Genomic DNA, 16,558 nt, shown 5'->3' with positions numbered 1-16,558 from the left:
GTCTACCTCTGTAAAAGAAACCCCCTAATGTTAGAATCTTACTACATGAGAAGTGTGTGCTTTGCTGCTTCATATACTACACTGGACATTCCTCTTTTTCATAACTGTTTTCTTTATATCCATATATTTATTCTGAATCAATAAAATTATGTGATGCATTATTAATAATCAATACCACTACACATTTCTTTCCAACAATTATTCAATTATTCTTCCCATTATATATTGTTCGAACGGGTCATCTTCAAATACTTATTGAAACTTAAACGCCATCACTTATTAAGTAGGCCATTCCCCAACATCTTTTGTCATCTCTTTCCTTCCTTGCTATCATGGATCATTTTAATAATAGATGAGGTCTTATCTCTTTAATGAAATTTCTGTCCTCATTACTCCAACAAGATCAGACTGCCGTGCTTTTCCTAATCTGATCCTCAAACTCTAACCCTTTTCAATTTACTACTAGTATTGAATTTGTGTATGCTATTTGAAGTATACAAATGCATTTGATATTCCTAACTCTCTGAGGTATTGTAAGGGCTGTTCAGCTCTCTAACGTCTTTCAGTGCCTCCTGTATTTTACCTTTTGACTGTAGTGGTTACCCCTGTCTCTCTCTTTTCCTTTAGTCTTGCACTTCTGATGAATACCTCACTGAATTCATCTTTACCTGCAAGTTTCTTAGTCTGCTTAAGACTTTCTAGCTACATGACCCTATACTAAATGTAATCATTACTAGTCATTCCCTTATGTCTTGATTATATCTACCAATTCTTATAATTTCTTTTATCACAGACACTATAGTCTTTTAATCTGTATATAATAACATGTGACACCTTGGGTGATCAAGGTTCTGTTGAGTGAGAATGGATGTTTGTTCAGGTTTTTGTAATGGTGCATGTTGGACTCATGTCTGTCAGGAAAAATTAGGATAATAGTTGCGAGGCGTGGGCTATGGATAGAGATGTGCGCAGGAGGATGGATGTGCTGGAAATGAGATGTTTGAGGACAATGTGTGGTGTGAGGTGGTTTGATCGAGTAAGTAACGTAAGGGTAAGAGAGATGTGTGGAAATAAAAAGAGCGTGGTTGAGAGAGCAGAAGAGGGTGTTTTGAAATGGTTTGGGCACATGGAGAGAATGAGTGAGGAAAGATTGACCAAGAGGATATATGTGTCGGAGGTGGAGGGAACGAGGAGAAGAGGGAGACCAAATTGGAGGTGGAAAGATGGAGTGAAAAAGATTTTGTGTGATCGGGGCCTGAACATGCAGGAGGGTGAAAGGAGGGCAAGGAATAGAGTGAATTGGAGCGATGTGGTATACAGGGGTTGACGTGCTGTCAGTGGATTGAATCAAGGCATGTGAAGCGTCTAGGGTAAACCATGGAAGGCTGTGTAGGTATGTATATTTGCGTGTGTGGACGTATGTACATGTGTATGGGGGGGGGGGGGCCATTTCTTTCGTCTGTTTCCTTGCGCTACCTCGCAAACGCGGGAGACAGCGACAAAGTATGAAAAAAAAAAATAGTAAATTTCTGTTAAGATGCAGATATTCTGTTCTGAGTAAACATTCTTTTATTCCCTGAAGCTCCTTTGAGTGGAGCTCACTTTTTAACTGCTTTCCACTTGTTAATAACAGATTTTTAAAAATATGGTATAAATATTTTAACCCTAAATTAATTGTCTACACAGTGTAACAAATCTTCACTACCAGAAAAAGCACTTAAAAAGCTAATTAACATACCAGTTGTTAGCACAATCAACAAGCAGTCATTTGTCATTCAGGATAATTACTGTGGAAAATAGTCAGGGTTAACAGACGAACTAGAACACAGTCAGGGTTAACAGATGAACTAGACCACAGTCAGGGTTAACAGACGAACTAGAACACAGTCAGGGTTATCAGAGAAACAACTCACCAATGGTCTCTCCTGCAAATGAATTGCTCGAGTGGAAGCCGTTGAAGGCATTTTTCTGTTCACTTGTGAATCTCGCCTGCTGCTCACCAGTCACACTAAAGGCTGCTGAGGGCCCCAGATTCTTGATTTGGCCTGTCTTCAGCACCTGTAAAGGGAGGGTGTTATCCATCTTCATATCATAAATCTCTAGCCATGCAATGCCTTACCTGTCACCTTTATTTTTCCCCAAACACAGCTTTCAAATGTTTGAAGCAATTGTGAAAATTTCAAGTTAAACATAAGAAGTAGCTGAAATGTAGGTTTTCCATCAAGTGTTCCCTCCGGGAACTCCCTCAAGGGGGTGGCCATGGCAAAAGTCCCTATAACTGCTGAACTCCAGAGATGCTTCTTATCCTATACAGCCTTGCCCCTAACAGGCTGGTGGCAAAGGACAACTCTGGTGCAATGTTTCCAGAGGCTCCTACCTAATGTTCCCACTGACTACTTCTACCTAATGTGTCAAAGTAATGTTCCATCCTACTATTTCTACATAATACTCTCACCTAAATGTTCCTAACTACTGCTTCTACTGAATACTCCTGCCTAATGTTCCTACCCATCACTTCTGTCAATTGCTCTCACCACTCTGCCAAAAGGTAGGGCTAGCACAGAGCACTCACTAAAGAGTTGCAAAGAACGATTTGTGGAGTTAAGTGTTACCAAGCATGATATGTGTGGGTGAAGCAGAAAGAAAAGACAGCTACCTGGGTTAGAGAAGTGCAACTTGATAAGCTCTGAAGTGCTAGCTTACTATGCAGCTGTCATCAACCCTCCTGATGCCCAAGTGGATAGTACGGGTAATATACCTCTCTGGTCAGTGGCCACCTACAAAATACTTCTCTGAAGGTATAAGTGAGTTTCCAAATCACTTTATACTTACATTAACAGCATCTGGGCTGATGGACTTCATGCCAGCAGATGTCAGACCAACAAAGGCACTCTCTGGGATCTTCATCAGGTCCTCTGGTTTAAGTCCCCCCACCAGTTTGTTCATCTCATTTAGCTGTTGATATACCAAAGCACTCAAATTGGTAGCAGAAAATCCATTCTGTTATTAATGCTTAGGTCTTTCTGTTTAATTAATAGGTCAGGGTTTACTCATTATCAATGTAATGTTTACTCAGTATAGTTGTGAGTAAACTGGAACCAGAATGACAGCTGAATATGATTATGATTTATTATCTTAGTCAAATCAGAGCTCTAACATTTCACTTGCATGAAATGAGGATTTCCTGTAAGTAAAGACCCAGCTAGCATGCATGTTCCTTGAGGACTAAATGACTGTGATAAAACAGGACCTCCTGACAACAAACAAGAAGCCTTTTCTACATATGTGACAAAATAATTAGAGCTGTGCAGACTCAAAATATTAGATATCTGGGAGTGGACCCAGCAGCAAATGAAACCTTGGAAGTGGGAGTGAGTCTGGGTGGAGAGGGTGAAGGTTCTGGGAGCAATGAAGAACGTGTGGAAAGAATGTTATTTTGGATAGCAAACTAGGTATGACTGAAAGACTAGTAGTTCCAACAATATCATACAGTTCTGATGCATGGGCTATACACAGGGTTGTGTGGAGGAGGGTCAATGTGATGGAAATGAAATGGTTAAGGACAGTATGTGGTGTGAGGTGGTTTGATCGAGTAAGTAATGAAAGGGTAAGATAGGCAAGTGGAAATAAAAAGAGTGTGGGTGAGAGAGCAGAAGAGGGTGTGTTGAAATGGTTTGGACATGAGAGAATACGTGAAGAAAGGCTGATAAAGAAGATATATGTGTCAGAAGTGAAGGGTACAAGGAGAACTGGAGAATTGGAGGTGGAAGGATGGAGTTAAAAAGATTATGAGCGATCAGGGCATGAACACATGAGGATCAATGACATGCCAGGGATAGAGTGAATTGGAACAATGTGGTATACTGGGGTCGACGTGCAGTCAGTGACTGAACCAGGGAATGAGAAGCATCTGGGGTAAATCATGGAAATATCTGTGTGGCCCGATTTAGATAGGGAGCTGTGATTTTGTAGCATTACACATGACAACTAGAGAATGGATGTGGCCTTTATTTGTTCCTGGTGCTACCTTGCTAACACAAGATATGGCAATCAGTTATGAAAAAAATACGCACATATGTTTCCTCGTCTGTTTCCTTGTGCTACCTTGCTAACGCGGGAGATGGTTGTTAAGTATAATAAAATATAGAATAAATATATTTATTTCCTACCCCATGAGTCTCCTCCAGTAGTCAGAACCACAGGTCATTAAGTGTTGTGGTGATATGTACACATCTATAAGCAAAGAGTGCAGGATAACTGAGTAGTAAGTGACAAGTTTCACTGTTTTCTATATGGTCGTTGTATCATGAGCAAGAAGGGTCTTGGGATATCTTGAAACATTGTATGTAGTGTTGTCAGTGTGTGACTTGTGTTTATTTGGAGGGTGTGATTTCTGATGGGTGTAAGTCTGGTAGGGTACAGTCTAAGACTGAGCTGGGATGTTTTGTCACTGATATTGACTGGGGGTGGAGAGTCTGTGAGTAGAGGTTACAGATGTATGAAGCAGTGTTAAGTTTTTAATTTCCACTTGGGGTTTGGTGGTTAGTTATAGAGTGAATTCGATGAGAGGTGTCAAATGCTGTTACATGTAATTGGGTTCTAAGTATGTTCAGGTTGATCTGTACTGGGAGGATCTTTGTTTCATTGTAAAGGTGCCTCGTGTTTATGGTTGTCAGGCATCCAGTGATAGTTATGAGTGCATTATTTTGTGTGGTTTCTATCTATTTGTATCTGTGATGCCTGTTTCCAAATGGAACTCCTCAAGGGGGTGGCCATGGCAATAGAGTCTGTATAACTAGTGAACTCCAGTGCCGCTTCTTAGCCTTTATGCCTCACTCTTAACAGGCCCCTAGCAGAGGGCAACTCTAGCTCGGTGTTTATATGGATACGGAGCTCCTGTTTTGGTGCATCAGTGTTTATGTGTTTTGCAGCTGCTACATTTGCTTTTGAGAGAGAGGAAAACCAGGCAGGTAAGGAACAGTTTAAGTGGCTTTAAAGTGGATTGGATGAATTGTTTGTATAAAATGTTGAGGTGAAAAAAATATCAGAATTAACTGCCTTTCCTTGCTCATGTATACACATGTGTATGTGGGTGGGTTGGGCCATTCTTTTGTCTGTTTCCTTGCGCTACCTCACTAACGTGGGAGACAGCGACAAAGTATAATGAAATAATGTATAAAAATATTTCTCTTTCTGTTCCCCCTGTCGCATTATCTCTTTCCCATTTTCTTTTATCTCCTATCAGCTCACTGTAGCAGCATCCATGGATGTGAGGCTCATTTGGTCTTGGCTAGTTCTGTAAGCAGCCACAGCCTTATCAGCAAGGTTACGGGTTCCCAGCTCTTCCTTCCCGCAATCCAGCATCCCAAGAACCCTCATGGATGACCTGTTAATGACAAGAGATATTCATTAGGCACCTTCAGTTACCACAGCACTGTATACATGTAAAAAAAGTGATTTTGTTCAGCCCCTGGAACAAATCCCAACAAGTAGTGTTGCTGATCCAGTCACTTGTACAAGACATTACATAACTAATAACTCCACAAGAAAGTGGAACATTTCTCGTCTAGTGGAAAGATACCAGAAGTTCCTCCATCTTTTATCTGTATGAAGAATCTAGAGACACTCTTTGAACTTTCTAATTTTCTAATTAGCAATAGTCAGAACCTCTGAAGTCTCCCTGATTCACCCCCAAAATATGCATATGTGTGCATAAAATTACCTACATATAGAGTACGGAAAGGGTGTTCCATATTTGTGGGCTGAGTAGCCAAGAACTCACGTTTTCCCTAGGGAAAGGTTGGAATATGGCCTCCCCTAGAACCTCCACAGATGGGCTGGGGGACTCACAGAAAACAAATTATAATATCAACAAATATTATTATATATGTCATGGATAATGCACCATAACCACAGCTCCCTTTCCACATCCAGGCCCCACAAAACTTTCCATAGTTTACCCCAGATGCTTCACATGCCCTGGTTCAATCCACTGACAGTACGTTGACCCTGGTATACCACATCGTTCCAATTCACTCTATTCCTTGCACGCCTTTCACCCTCCTGCATGTTCAGGCCCCGATCAACAAAATCTTTTTCACTCCATCTTTCCACCTCCAATTTGGTCTCCCACTTCTCTTCATTTCCTCCACCTATGACACATATATCCTCTTTGTCAATCTTTCCTCACTCATTCTCTCCATGTGACCAAACCATTTGAAAACACCCTCTTCTGCTCTCTCAACCACACTCTTTTTATTACCACACATCTCTCTTACCCTTTCATTACTTACTCAATCAAACCACCTCACACCACATATTGTCCTCAAACATCTCATTTCCAGCACATCCACCCTCCTGTGCACAACTCTATCTATAGCCCAATCCTTGCAACCATATAACATTATTGGAACCACTATTCCTTCAAACATACCCATTTTTGCTTTCCAAGATAACGTTCTCGATTTCCACACACTTTTCAACACTCCCAGAACTTTCGCCCCTCCCCACCCTATGATTCACTTCCACTTCCATGGTTCCATCTGCTGCCAAATCCACTCCCGGATATCTAAAACACTTCACTTCCTCCAGTTTTTCTCCATTTAAACTTACCTCCCAACTGACTTGTCCCTCAACCCTACTGTCCTTAATAACCTTGCTCTTATTCACATTTACTCTCAGCTTTCTTCTCTCACACACTTTACCAAAGTCAGTCACCAGCTTCTGCAGTTTCTCACCCGAATCAGCACCAGCGCTGTATCATCAGCAAACAACAACTGACTCACTCCCTAAGCTCTCTCATCCACAACAGACTGCATACTTGCTCCTCTTTCCAAAACTCTTGCATTCACCTCCCTAACAACCCCATCCATAAACAAATTAAACTACCATAGAGACATCACGCACCCCTACTGCAAACCAACATTCACTGAGAACCAATCACTTTCCTCTCTTCCTACACGTACACATGCCTTACATCCTCGATAAAATCTTTTCACTGCTTCTAACAACTTACCTCCCACACCATATATTCTTAATACCTTCCACAGAGCATCTCTATCAACTCTATCATATGCCTTCTACAGATCCATAAATGCTACATACAAATCCATTTGCTTTTCTAAGTATTTCTCACATACATTTTTCAAAGCAAACACCAGATCCACACATCCTCTACCACTTCTGAAACCACACTGCTCTTCCCCAATCTGATGCTTATCTATAATTATCTATATTTTATGCAATCTGAAAATTTTTCCCAATATCTTTAACTTTCATTTCCAATCTTTCTGGCCCCCTAGTAGCCTAGGCCTGGGAACTTTGTTACATTATTCCCACCCTCTCTCTGGGCCTGCATGTGGTGTTCCATGTATTGAACTTTGACATTAAATGACTTCAAATTTCTGTATCCTACCTGTATTAAAATTTTCACAACTTAGAATATTCTATTCAACTTTAGTGGTACTCATATCACCTAATTTCTTTCCATGACATCATTTTGCTCTTTCTTTGCATATTTCATAAAACTGTTCACTGAGTTGACAATGTTATACTGATTAAGAAATCTGAAGGATGTGATTTAAGTTTCCCCTTAATCTTCTATCTTCCACTCTTAGCAGCTTCGCAACCTCTAACCCCTCTCTTTAACTCAGATATCAAATTCACTGTCTTCCTCTGGCTGTTCTCTATTCAATTTTTGCTTCCTTAACCCTTCAACTATGGGTACAGTCCAGAAATTCCACCATGAAGTGCCCAAAAAATAGAAAAGAAAATATGTTTTCCTTAGGAAATGATAGATCACCATTCAAAAGTAACAGAAAATAAAAGCCTTTGATTTCAATTGCACATACACCAGTATAAACATCATGCCTAAGAAAAAGGTTTACAGCATGTTTCCAATTATTTAGCTGACTTACCGGAAGATTTTGTCGGGGATGGCATTGATGCTTGTCGTATTGTAAAAACACAAAAGTGGACCCACAAGCAAAAGATCTCTTGAAGACATCTTTGTTGGATCTTTGTACTCGGTCTGCACCTTGTTCACCACAGCCTCCATCTGATAGGGCATAACCCAGGAACATATATTAAAAGAGAGAGAGAGAGAGAGAGAGAGAGAGAGAGAGAGAGAGAGAGAGAGAGAGAGAGAGCCTATCTACCTACATACCCATGTGTACCCAAGATGAGATTCTGCCATTACTCAAAGGTAGCGTGCATGTAGCACACCCTGCATTTCATGCTTGATCAATAACTCTGCTACCACGCTCTTGACTTAACTGTCAAACCTAAGTTCACTTAGAAGTGTTTTCATCTACATATTTTTCCTTGAAATATTTCTGTGCTCATCCCATGCATGTTTCTTTTTCTTGTTGGGTAATAGAGTGAGTATTCTTTCCATTTTCTTTTCTGAGTTCTTGTATATTTCTGTTTAATGACCTTTTAGAATACTATATTCCAAGGTATCACAGGTGATTTGATTACACTGTCTGTTCCTTGTTGATACACTTTTACGCAAAGCACACTGTTTCTGATACCCTTAATTCATTGCCATACACAGATTATCACAATGTTTTGCAATGGCTTGGCTACCCCCTTAAGGGAGATCCCAAATGGAATGGGCATCAGAGATACCAAGAAATAAATAAACAGATATTCAAATTTGCTTCGTTTATATACATAACACTTTTTCACCAATACTTTTCTGTCTCCAGAGGAGAAATTTCTCAAAAACATACCAATCATTACTTGGCTTGATAGAGCTATCCTTTTAATTATTTTTTGGTATTAACTCGCATATTATCTGTCGTAGTCTCTGATTATATTTCTGTATTAGGACTAGGTTATTACATTTGAAGATCTCATCAAAATTTGTTAAAAATCCAATTAATGATCTCTCCCCAGTCTGATTTGTAATGGTGAAAATACGTGTCACTCAACCTGTAGTCATCCCCTCTTGCTGTATCACATTCGTTCTTTTTCAAATCATATGCTGTTGTGATTTCTAAGGTATTGTGATCTGACAGTCTCGTACTCATCACTTACCTTCATTACCAGCTTTCCTTTTAGCTATTAAGGACATACATTGCTACATAATTCTCTTGGAATTCGGTTTAACTGCTCTAAATGTTTCAAATTCATCCAAAGATGCTTCATCTTTTGCTTTTTTGTTTTGTTTAACCAAATTTCCTATACACTGATTAGGACTGTATTGTTATCCTTCGTGTACTCATTGATGTATTCATTCTAATTCCGAGGTTCCCTCTTATAATATTTAGCATATCTTATTTTTATGTTAGGTGAGAGGGCACAGGCAACTGAGGCCCTAATCATCTACTAGCCCCTAAGGGTGGATGAAGAGCTGGGTTGACAGTGAACAGACTGCAGCAACCAGGATTCAAACCTATGTGCTTGACCCTGGGAGGCACGTGAATGCATCAAGGTCAGGAATGCTAACTGTTTCTTTATTAGTAAACATGAGTACCTATAAGATCATGCCATTTGGCTAGAGTAACACTCACTGCATGTGTTGCTCGATTAATGACACTGCTCTTCTTTGCTCTCATATGCATTGTATAATTATCAACACTGGGTACATCTCAACTACTTCCTTCTCAAGATTTTTTTTTTTAAAGAAAGGATTCTGTTTATGGTTATTACTCTCATTTTAATGCCATGAATACATTATCATATATCTTTCTCTTTTTCCTTCTAAGCTGTAGACTTTGAAGGCTTTTAAACTCTCATTATTTGTATTCATTATACTTAATTGTCCTCTCCCGCATCAGCGAGATAGGGCAAGGAAACAGACGAGGAATGGCCCAACCCACCCACATACGCATGTATATACATATACATAACCTCTCATGATAATCTAAATATTTTAAGCCTTTGATCTTCCTTGTGTAGAGTTTCTACATTCTCTCTAGCTCAGTGATTTCTCCTTGTCTTAACACAGCAGTATTCAAGTATATTTTTCATATATGTAATTATTAAACAGGTTTTTCATTAACATTCGGTCTCTTGCAGTTAATGTTCTCATCACCAGAATTACTCCAGTCACTAATGACCAAGCCTTCTTTTAAAGGCTTCTTTGTTTTCCATGTAGGGCTTTTTTTCATATGGCAGAGTGTTCATTTGTCTCCCAGTCTTTCTAGTTGTGTTCTCATGAATCCTCTTTTGACATTCTTTTGGTATATTTTGAAGGATTATTACAGATTTGATTCCTGTTTCTTACTTGTTGCAATATGCTTAGCTCATGCTGTCTCTGATTTCAATTTGTTGTTATGTGTACAATATTTTGTACACTTCATTTCTCTCTAGGCTTTAAAGTTCCAGATGCTTTTCTGAATTCTTTCTAATTTGTTGATTTTGGGATGTTTGATGGCAACCATACAACATATCAGTATTCAAGTATGCTTTTCATGTATAAAATCAACAATTTCAACCCCAATTTTCTATCTTCTATGATGAAAGTGCTTATGGTCATTCCATCCATAATTTTATTCATTAGTACAGTGTTTTCAATGCAGTGTCCGAGTTCTACAGAGAGAGAGAGATAAATAGGTTCCATCTCAAAATACCTCACACTCCTTTGTCTCCAGTACAACTGATTTTTGATTTCATTTAATGTCATTCCATATTTCACCATAACACTATGTTCCTATATACATTTTTCTTTGGTTGCTATGATACCTAACTATAACCCTTACCAGTGTCTTTAATGATAAATGGAATAATCTTAAAATATGACAATAATAGTGGAATTCTGGCTGCCTTTAAAAAAGCTTTTAGGGTGATTGGTCACTTGTGTACCTAAAAGGTAAAAAACCTTAAATAAATATGAATACTCTTTCTTTGTACGACAAAATCATACATGTAAAGTAATACAGCACAAAAGCTGCACAGACTAAATAAGTAAATGGTTTGCAGGTTACAACAGATTTTACTAGAATTTGAATGCCTTATATATTACTAAAGAAGGCCATTAAAGTGAATAAATTGTTTGAAAATTGTTATAAAGGTTTATGAATGCTCTCTCTGTTTTAACTTAGCAGAGATGTAAAGCAGTTTATCAGAAACTCTGGTTTAAAATTTTCTAAATATACTAACCACATCCATATCAGGCATCAGCTTGTGGCACATTTCATAAATGACCTCTTTGTCAACCCCATTCTTGAAGGAGGGCATGTCAGCCACGTCCTCAGCAGTAAATGCTTGCCAAATGAAGCCAAGATTCTTCAGCTCCTGATTTGTCAGGTCTGTTATATTCTTTACCTCCTTCACCTTGTCCAGTAGGATCTGTGGGTATGTAATTGCAATGAGGTTGGATGTATCATTGGAATGCCTGTATCACATTATAACTGCATGCACACAGTATCTATAAAGAGCCAAAGTTTACACTAAGGGATGAACATGCAAATTGTATAAGTCTCTGAAGACCATGAGTTACACTGAGTCATGTACTCTCCAGTACTACTCAGACGGGATGCAGGAAAGATCATGGAAAGCATTAGGACCAGTAAATGGGGTATGAATGAGCTTAAGAGGGGATTATACATACATGAAGAACAAGGCCATAATGGTATCTCTTACTACATATTTAGAGAGTACAAACACCCCAAAACAAGTGAGAGAGATTTTGTTTAAGTAGAAGTGTATCAATTATCCAGTGTGCCTAGAACCTCAATATAGCTGGATTTTTTTCCTTATTTTTGAACATATAGAAGAAAAAATCTTAGTTTGGCCAAAGCAATCACAACAATATAATAGTATACTATTTCTCTTGTGCCATTTTTCTCATACAAGGAGTATGCAGTGTCCCAATTATAGTAATCTTTAAAGGAAAAAATAAAAATGAGTCAAAATGAAGAGATTCATCCTGACAAAATTGCTCAGATTTCTAAAGTTTTAAGAATTCTAATGTACCTGTACATGCACAATGAGTGATTTGTACAAAGAGAGGAGAGTACACTTCATACATATAAATCATACCTTCTTGCCCTAAGATCCCTTTCTGTGAAGCTCCTGCAGTGCTAGAGAAGCTAGCTACATCCACAAAGTGGTACTACAGGTTAAGAAGTGCAGCTGATGTTAGGCGTTTGTCTTTATGAGAAAGTGCAAGGCAAGTCTTTTCCATATATAGGCTGCAACCTGGGCATTGAGGAGTCTTGTAATATGTTGAACAGATGTTTGTAATATTGGAAAAATGAGTGATATCCAGAACATAAACTAGAAATTGTCAAACTGAGTTGGAGGTATGGGGTGATGATCCATTACAGTGTGAATACATTTTAACAATACTGAATTTGTTGGGAGAAGTGGGTGTCAAGCATGTTGACGTGACATTTTATAAATATAATTTTGTTTTGGTTTTGAATGTCTTTGGTTGCTAAGCAAGAAGTGATTGTTCTAAGTGTTCTGCTTTGTGTGGTTTGTAGTACTGTACATTTGTGTTTGAAAGGGTGGATGGCCAAGCATATGAAGCAGAGTGAAAAGATAATTGCACTAATGGATGAGTAATTACAAAAGAAAACTCCCTGATTCAAAAGCAACATAATTTCAGAGGAAAGAAATTTTGTTATGAATCTCAAAACTTTTATGAAACTGGGAGCAGTAGCTTGGATAAAAAGAGAAGAAAGACTAGACTATGCATTCTGAGACTGTCAGGCACCTAACACTTTCCTCTACTGAGCACTGGCAAAATGACCAGAAATCCAGGCAGAAACGAAATGGTGCTCATTCAGAAAATCCAGAAAAACTCGGACAATAACTGAGAATGCACTTCAGACATGCCCTAGCCAATGCAAATAACTGGTCAAAGGGATTAAACCTTACCTCATAATGCTTTCCTATGATATTTAAATTATGAGAAAACAACAAGTATTCAGAAGTCACAACCCCCAAAGAAACTGTCTCCAGCAAGTGTGCAGACACACTTCTGACTAAACTGAACCTAACCAAATGCAGAGTGATGATGATGCAGCATGGTTAAATGATACCAGGTTGTGATTACCATCTTGCAAGGAGCTAATTAATAGAATTCTTGTGCCACCTAGTCTCTCAACCAACAAACTACATCAGGAGAATAGTAAAGGAAGTAAATAAAACAAAAGTCAGTGTCTTGAAGTACATGGACAGGATGTTCAGAAATGAACATATATACCAAAGCAATATGAAATTGGAAGAACTCAATAAGCTCAGTAAAAGAGTAGGCTGTAATATTAGGCAGGGATATTAGGTAGATACAATAAGTAGAAGCAGTCGGTAGGAACACTTGGAAGGAGCCTCTGGAAACACTGCACTAGAGTTGCCCTCTGCCAGTGGCCTGTTAAGGGTAAGGTACTAAAGGCTAAGATGCAGAACTGGATTTCACCAGTTATGCACACTCTTTTGCCATGGCCACCCCCTTGAGGGAGTTCCTGGAGGGAATGGGCATCAGAGATATAGAAAGACAGATAGAAATACAAGAAAAAGAATTACTTGATAGACTTGTGAGGGTAAGAAACAGGACCACGTGAATGCCAAACTACTACATATGCACAGACAAATAATCATATACACACACACACTTTCATGAATATGCGTGCTTGCAAAATAACGTAAAACATTCAAGAGTTTATCTGGCCTTAGTTAGGAACATAAATCCTTGATGATGTTGCTCTCATTCACTATGAAGTAAAGTCTGTATGTTATGATGCTATAGCCCTCATGACTCCTCACCTTTGCCTTTTCCTTGCCCATGTCATCAGTACCAAGCAAAGCTAAGTTGTCCATGACCTCCTGGGTTGTAAGCTTCTCTACATCACTCTCACTCATGACGGTCACACCCCTACATGAGATCATGTCACACTGTGTGTCTCTCCCATCTACAGGGATAGGATAATAGTTTGGGTTAGTACTTTAGTTGATCAGCCCGTTTACTCATGCTTTAATCATACATGAAAAAATCTGCAAAGATTCATCGTGAATAAAACTTTTTATGGATGCCAGTTTAAGGAGATTAGACCTATAAGTGATAGAAATACATATGGAAAATTATACATTATTGCATTATATCCTATATCACAAAAAATTATACAATAATTTATGACTCCAGTGTACTTTACAACATACAAGATAATTAATCTATCAAATTATTTACCTTTGCAACAAAAAATAAACATACTTTCACATTAAACCTAATGATATATTAACAGAATGATAATAATGCACATCTGCAATACCCTTCATCATACAAAAAACAGTTGCATACAAATCCCTAACCTTTATGACATAACAATCCCATATATCACTCCACATGTGATGGAAAATTTACATAGTATATCATTCAATTACATTTTACATTGTTTTCTTGTCAGCAAAACCAGATATAGTTCCACAAAAGATTGTAAAATCAACAGATAAAAATACATTATTCATAAACATTTTGTTGGTTTTTCTGTATTTGCTATGTTTTGCTTCCCCTCCACTTCAAAATTTTTTTCACCTTATCTATATATCTCCAATTTGGTCTTCCGCTCTCCTTGTTCCCTCTACTTCCGACTCACACACACACACATACATATATATTTTCAATTTTCATCTGCTCTTAAACTCTTTAGTCTCCATATCTCTTAATGCCTCAATTTCACATTTTCTCTGTTTATTTCTTTCCCCTATACTACATCTCTTCATCTTCCTTCCTTTCTCATGACCTGTTTTCTCTTCCTTTTCCTTTCATTCCCTCTCCACATTTTCTCTTCCTTTCTATCCTACATCTCTTAACCCTGCTCCTACCACTTCTCTTTCCTTTAACTTTCTCTGTGCTTTCCCTCTTTCTTTCCCCTCAGTATCCTCAATTTATCAGATATTCCTATATCCTCTCATTTTAGCCTCTATCCCACCTCCTTTTCTTCCTCACTTCTCACCTTCCTTCCTCATCTGCATGCATATCTCCTTCTGCTTCTCCCTGATCCTCATGTTTCCCTCATTGAAGCTCTTCTTGCACCACTCCTGAAACATGGAAAAAGTAGTTAAATATTATACAGTACTGCTAACTAAACTGTTGTAAGGTATGTGAAATAGGGTTTGATTCTTTGGGTCTAACATCAGAAAAAAGAAATGAAGCAGTCTCACTTAAAAACTTCTAATAATGAGGTCAATCATGAACACCCTCCATAGTGTGTGACAATACAAAAATAAGAAGGAATGAGTATACCATCAGCAGCTAAGAAGTTAGTAGATGAAACCAGTTGCTTCCTAACTAAGGAGTTAGGCTGGATGATGCTAATGGTAGCAACAGTGTCAATAAAGAAAGGTTGACCATAAAGTTAACCTGGCATATAGCAGTGCTGTGTTAGCCTGGCTGGCTAACTTAACATCATCAGTTTTGGCTCCTTGAGGAAAGCCATGGACTTCTTAGCTGATGAAGTTAGAAGGGCATTGGACCATGTCTATGGGAAAGGCTTATATTAACTCCTAACTGGTAATAATTTGATCATTACCAGTCATTCACACCATCTCTTCTGTCCATCCCCAGTTCCTGATCAATCACTCCACCTCCCTCTTCTCCTCTCAACACCCTTTCATAGCCTTTCCCATTTGCCTGCTACCCCCCATCTTTTTCAATGGTTACTCATCCTGCCACTTCTGTTCATATCTGGTTCACTTTCCTGGTCACTCATCCTATCTCCCCTATCAAATTTAATCACCTTTTCTAGTTATTCACACCATCTTCTCTACCCAACCTAACCCTTCATTCTAGTTATCCATCCCATCTCCCATCAACCCTAATTCCCCCACCTGATCACTCTCCCTGCCTCCCCTGTCTACCACAAACTCTTTCCTGGTCGTCTAGCTCATCCCCCATTAAACTCCCATTCCCTTGGGATTTTATCTAACTTCCCAGTCTATCCTTTACACACCTCTTTATATGCCTTATCTTCCCTATGCATCCCCTCCTAGTCACTCACCGGCAGATTATCATCAAAGGGACTCATCTCTTTGGGGCTGGGTATAGAGCTAAGGACTTCCTTTGGGATTTCCATCAGTTTGTCGCTGGGCAACATGCTCAGGAGGTGGCTCACATCATTTGCATCTTTCCAGGTGGCAGGAGCTCTGAAGGGTAAGGTTAAAGGTCAACGAAGATGAACAAGGTGATCTAATTTAGGGAAAGTACCTGGCAAGAGTGGGTAGTGATGGCAGCATTAATGGAGTCGGCAAAATTTGTAACAACAGCAGTAAACCAGTAGCAGTAGCAGTGGTAGATGTAGCAGTACTAGCAATTACACTGTTGTTTCAAAAAATAATACAACTTTGTTGGTATGATACAATGTGACGAATGGTAGAGGCAATCTACCTTAAAGAATTACTTTATCCTTTGGTTTATGGACTCAGATAAATATATGAACTTTACCACACAAAATGATTATAAAGAAAACCTGTATCTTATAATGAAGAGCATCAGATTAGGGAAGAGCAGTGTGGTTTCAGAAGTGGTAGAGGATGTGTGGGTCAGGTACTTGACTCAAAGAAAGTGCGTGAGAAATAAAAAACAGGTGGATTTGTATATGGCACTTATGGA

At 38.8% G+C, this 16,558-nt stretch overlaps 1 protein-coding gene across 3 annotated transcripts in view; it reads right to left on the bottom strand.

The window, feature by feature from the left end:
- Positions 1–16,558, bottom strand: part of LOC139757416 (uncharacterized) — a 79,351-nt gene that overhangs the window by 3,213 nt on the left and 59,580 nt on the right. For all 3 annotated transcript variants that reach the window (XM_071677898.1, XM_071677899.1, XM_071677900.1), the window contains 8 exons: positions 15,948–16,092; positions 14,904–14,988; positions 13,717–13,862; positions 11,107–11,295; positions 7,917–8,056; positions 5,251–5,386; positions 2,833–2,955; positions 1,914–2,058 (listed from right to left, as the gene is read on the bottom strand). In XM_071677898.1, coding sequence (XP_071533999.1) covers positions 1,914–2,058; positions 2,833–2,955; positions 5,251–5,386; positions 7,917–8,056; positions 11,107–11,295; positions 13,717–13,862; positions 14,904–14,988; positions 15,948–16,092 — 1,109 coding nt within the window. The remainder of the gene's footprint in view (positions 1–1,913; positions 2,059–2,832; positions 2,956–5,250; positions 5,387–7,916; positions 8,057–11,106; positions 11,296–13,716; positions 13,863–14,903; positions 14,989–15,947; positions 16,093–16,558) is intronic.

Source organism: Panulirus ornatus, chromosome 26, assembly GCF_036320965.1.
Source record: "Panulirus ornatus isolate Po-2019 chromosome 26, ASM3632096v1, whole genome shotgun sequence".
Lineage (NCBI taxonomy): Eukaryota > Metazoa > Arthropoda > Malacostraca > Decapoda > Palinuridae > Panulirus > Panulirus ornatus.
This window is presented reverse-complemented; position numbering and strand designations above follow the sequence as displayed.